Source organism: Penaeus monodon, chromosome 43, assembly GCF_015228065.2.
Source record: "Penaeus monodon isolate SGIC_2016 chromosome 43, NSTDA_Pmon_1, whole genome shotgun sequence".
In the NCBI taxonomy this organism is placed as follows: Eukaryota; Metazoa; Arthropoda; class Malacostraca; order Decapoda; family Penaeidae; genus Penaeus; species Penaeus monodon.
In genome coordinates, this window is record NC_051428.1 from 7,294,465 (window position 1) to 7,299,464 (window position 5,000).

At 37.3% G+C, this 5,000-nt stretch overlaps 1 protein-coding gene across 2 annotated transcripts in view; it reads left to right on the forward strand.

Moving 5' to 3' along the window:
• The window catches only part of LOC119599514 (nucleoporin SEH1-like), a 5,664-nt gene that overhangs the window by 493 nt on the left and 171 nt on the right, over positions 1 to 5,000 (forward strand). The window contains exons 2-7 of one of the 2 annotated variants that reach the window (XM_037949274.1): positions 958 to 1,114; positions 1,366 to 1,505; positions 1,684 to 1,796; positions 2,533 to 2,766; positions 3,035 to 3,219; positions 4,773 to 5,000. The exon at positions 4,773 to 5,000 is cut by the window's right edge and continues 171 nt beyond it. In XM_037949274.1, coding sequence (XP_037805202.1) covers positions 958 to 1,114; positions 1,366 to 1,505; positions 1,684 to 1,796; positions 2,533 to 2,766; positions 3,035 to 3,219; positions 4,773 to 4,957 — 1,014 coding nt within the window. In that variant the 3' untranslated portion in view covers positions 4,958 to 5,000. The remainder of the gene's footprint in view (positions 1 to 957; positions 1,115 to 1,365; positions 1,506 to 1,683; positions 1,797 to 2,532; positions 2,767 to 3,034; positions 3,220 to 4,772) is intronic. The other variant, XM_037949275.1, reaches the window with a different exon arrangement.

Genomic DNA, 5,000 nt, shown 5'->3' on the forward strand with positions numbered 1-5,000 from the left:
AGTGGGACCTGTTATTTTTATCACCATAATCATACCCATTATGGATATTTTTTTTAGTTTCACACAGCCATCTAATCTTGCAATTATTATCCCTTCTTTCAATTATTAACACTGCAATATACATGAATCTTGTGTTATTTTCCTATTAAAAATAATGTATATGTAAGTATTGGTAATGTTTACAAAGTGACTACACCCTGCTGAGATTAAGTCCCTGTTACTCTAGTCATTCCAGGGAAATCCACAAACTGCTGTATGAATCCAAAACCTTCCTAAATAGAGGGCTTTGCCCCCAGACCCTCTTCCAAATGCCATACTTCACTATTGGAAGCTCCACCCCTGAACTCCCATCCAGTTGCCATGGACTTGCCATGCATGGCATTTGACGCAGTCTATTTTTTACATTTCTGTAGTGTTTTTTGCCAATGCAGATTATTTCATGTATTATGGAGTGTTATTCTTCTATGTGAATATTACATTTGCTACATGGCTGTGGGAAATTAATACCATTATGTTGGTAGTTTATGGTATCTGTACTGCCAGAACACATATGATGAGGGTTTACTGGCCTTTACTGGAAGCACATAGGTCAGAGACATGAGTTATCATTTGATGGCCTTTTGTAGTTTTACTCCATTTATAGATTGAATAAGTGTTGAGTATAAGACATCTAGGCCTATGTTACAGAAGAGAAGTATTTTAGTATTTATCAGTCTGTTGATTCCATGTACTCTTCATATACTCTTTTAGGTTATAATTATTAAGTATAGAGGTTTCATTTGTTGTAGACTAACTGTAGTAATGATATCGACTATTTGCATGGAACACCGTGAACCTTGGAGTAAAATGGAAAAAAACTACACATGAAAATGAGAATAAATGGAATTTTCACTCGAGAGTAAATGTACGTATAAGATAATTATATATCTGTTTATCTAATTAATTTTCTTTTTGTAGATCTGGGATATGGGGGAAAATGGAGAGTGGGTGTGTACAAGTTCTTGGAAGACACACTGTGGTCCAGTCTGGAAGGTGACATGGGCTCACCCAAATTTTGGCCAGATTATTGCCACTTGTTCCTTTGACCGTGCGGCTGCAGTGTGGGAAGAGACAGGTTAGTTGAGAATGTGTGGTGGAGGTTTGTAGGTCTTAAATAAGTATTGCAAAGGTGCAGAGGCTAAGGCCATTGTCTCAAGTAGATGCAATGCTAAGTTCATAAATTAACATTTATATTTATTGATTTAAATTATTCACCCACTGGGAGTAATTACCTTGCATTGACAGTCTATATATAGCTTATTATTTGAATATTTAAAGATGACCTGATGCTAATAACTGGGAATTTTCTTCAATTAAATCCAATAGTGAGTGATTCTGGACATGCGATTCATAGTGCTTGGATCAGGCGAACAAATCTAGTGGATTCTCGAACATCTGTAATGGATGTTAAATTTGCTCCAAAACAACAGGGTCTCCAGTTAGCAACTTGTTCTGCTGATGGTGTGGTGAGCTCAGTATTGCAGGATTAGTTAACATATTATTGCCTTATACTAAATTATCTTATTGGAATAAATGTTTAGAGATGTAACTGTGATTAATTTTGAGGTTATATATTGAATGTTATTATTGTATAAAAAAAATGTAGTTGTCTAATTTTTTTTTTTTTTTTCAATACATAATCAGGTCAGGATCTATGAAGCCCCTGATGTCATGAATCTTAACCAGTGGTCGCTTCAGTATGAGATTAACTGTAAGGTCTCCTGCTCTTGCATTTCATGGAACCCTTCACCTTCCAGGTTAGTTAATTTATTGTAGAGTGCCATTGTGTAATTAAAGGAGTCCATTATAAGATTTTCTCTGTTTTGTTTTTATTTGTTGTTGTAAATATGCTCTGAAGGCAGAAAATACAGTAATATCTGTAGTTGCAAATAAAAGGTAGAAAATATAGTAGAGTATGAATATTAGAATTCTATTCTTAATTACATCAGAAGAAATAATTTGTTTCCCATAGCTGTGGGGAAATTCCCCCCAGCTACTTGAGTCGAATATTGGTAGTGCAGGGAAACATTCACTCTCTATACTTTAGGCTCCAGTATATATGACTTTTTGGGAAATGAAACCAAAAGGAGTCTAAGCCTTCTTTTAAGGGGCTTTGTCTCCTAAATGACAGTAGTTGGGGCCAAACAAGTGAACAATTGTTTAATACTAACAATTTAGAGCAGGCTTGACAGTATTTGGCCTGGATTTGCCACTCAGCATTTGGGTCTGTTTCATGATGTGATTAACGTCACCTGGGATAAATGGGTGAAGGAGATATGCTTTAGATAAATGCAAATGATATGTAATGGAAGTCTGAATAAAATTTTAAAATCTGTGTTATGTGGTATTATAGTTTCAAAAAGCAAAAGTAAAACATGTTCCTAGATAATAGAAATGATTAATGTTATTGTTTTGAGAGATATAGAATTACATAATTTTGATATAATGAATGGTAATGCTCCTGATTACTGATTTGGAAATCTTTCATTACAGACTTCACTCTCCCCTTATTGCTGTGGGTAGTGATGACCCTAGCTCGTCCTCAGGGGGAAAGGTCTTTATATATGAGTTCTCTAACAACACACGCAAGTGGACAAGAGTAGAGACCCTAGTGACGGTGACAGAGCCAGTACATGACATTGCCTTTGCCCCCAACCTTGGGCGGTCGTATCACCTGCTGGGCATTGCCACCAAAGACGTCAAGATTATTGCCCTTAAGCCTAATAAGTGAGTGGTTTTGCAGTGGAGTGAGTTTGTGGGGTCGCTTTTCATGTGAAATGCTCTAGGGGCAAAAGGGGGGATAAGAATAAGAATAGAGGAATGGATTAGTGGATAAGCATAATGAAGCAAAATATAAACTAATAAAATTCTTTTGATAGTTGACAGTTGAGCTCACCCTAGCCAAACTTACCATACTTTTGTCATTTATTTATTTATTTATTTATTTGAGGGACAAAGGAAGTATTTTTGGTTTTATTTTCTTTTGTATTTACAGTAGTAACACATACAATCTCCACAGACAAGACAGTGCACAGAATCAGAGCAGTTTATCAACCTTTGAGGTTCGTCAGGCAGGTCAGTTTGATGACCATGGCTCAACAGTGTGGCGTGTTAGCTGGAATATGACAGGCACCATTTTGGCTTCATCAGGAGATGATGGGTGTGTGCGGCTTTGGAAAGGTATTGTCTTTTCTTTACATTTGACTTTTGTTCTTTGTCTGACTTAAATTTATCATTATTTTTCCAGCTCATTAAATTTATTATTTTTTGTGAATATGTTGAAATAGAAGCAGATGATTTTAGATAGCCTTTTAAATTTATTTTTTATTGTTAAGAAATAATTCCTTCAATCCTTCAAAATGTTAGTTGTCAACCAGCAGCACTGTTTTAAAAAAGTATACTGTTGTTTTCTTTTAATGTAGGTTAAAATATATATAAGGGGATATATCTGCATACATTAAAGCTATGGAGGGATATTATCTATTTATATACTGTACTTACATCAATCAAACTGTATACATCTATTGTAGATCAAATGCTTTCTCTTTTAGTGAGTATCATTTACCCCTCCACAGCACTATTGCAGTAATTTTATGAAATGAGTGGTTTTCTTAAGGATAAGAAAGTAATAAAGAAAATATTGCCATATGACATTTATTATTGAAAAGTCGAAGATAGAAAAGACGAACAGGCATGGGCAGCATTCCTGTGGGAGTGGAGTGAGGCTAGTGGAACTTCTTATGAATAATATGATTCATCTGCCCCTTGTCATTGTGGATGAGGCAGTTGTTCTTTGTGTCAACTGTAATTCAGTTATTATTAGGTTATGATATGTCAAGGGAAAATAGATAGCAAATCAGCAAACTTTCTTTGAGAATCCTTGATATATCCTTACATAGATCAGTAGTTTAACCTTTTAACCTGTTTTTTGTGTCATGAAGTGCCAGTGGAATATACTGTAACACCAACATTAGTGTTATGATTCCATTTTATTTTAGTTGATGCTGAGTGACCCTGTATTCTGTTCTGGCTCAATTCTCTGTATTGTCCTAGTGATTCTATAGCTCCACCCACCATCCCTCTTCCCACCAATCATGTAAATCAGCTGGAGTATACCCCACCCTCTACCCAAAATGAGAAACTATCATTGGCAGAATCTACAGAACAGTTTCTCCCTATTGTTCTTCATATCCCCCTATCCTTCACCTCATACCCCTCTGCAAGGGATGGATGACTATCCCTCCTCTCTGGTTCATTCCTTGGGCTCTTACCCTCCTCTCCCTCTCCTTCATGTCTCAACATTACCAACACAAGAATACACACTGCATACCCTCTACTCTCTCACCTCCACTACCACACACCCCCACCCCCACCACTACCCACCACACCCCCTACCCACACACTACTCACAGCACCACATCACCACCACACCACACCACACACACAACACCACACCACACGACACACACACACACACACCACACCACACACACACACACACACACACACACACACACACACACACACACACACACACACACACACACACACACAAACCAAACGTGTGTGTGACCACTTGCAGGTGAGTGCCCTATACCTAAGCAATCTGTCTTTTAAACCATCCTCAGCAAAATGGTTAAAGCGTATGTACTGAAATTTAAGAATGTTCATTAGGTGATACTTTAAAATGCATAATAATGATAAATGCAATTTCAATATCTATTCCCCTACAGCAAATTACCTGGACATCTGGAAATGCATCTCAACTCTCCGCGGTGAAGGTGTTGTCAACATTCCAGAAGTGGCTTCAGTGGGTACCACATCCCAGCAGATTGGAGGAACAACAACAGGCCAGACCACGGCACGCTACTTCAAGCTGGCTCCTACGACGCACCCATCTCATGTTCCTTGGCATTAAGAAAGAATTAGTTCCTCTGAATTTTTTTTTATTTGTTTCCTCA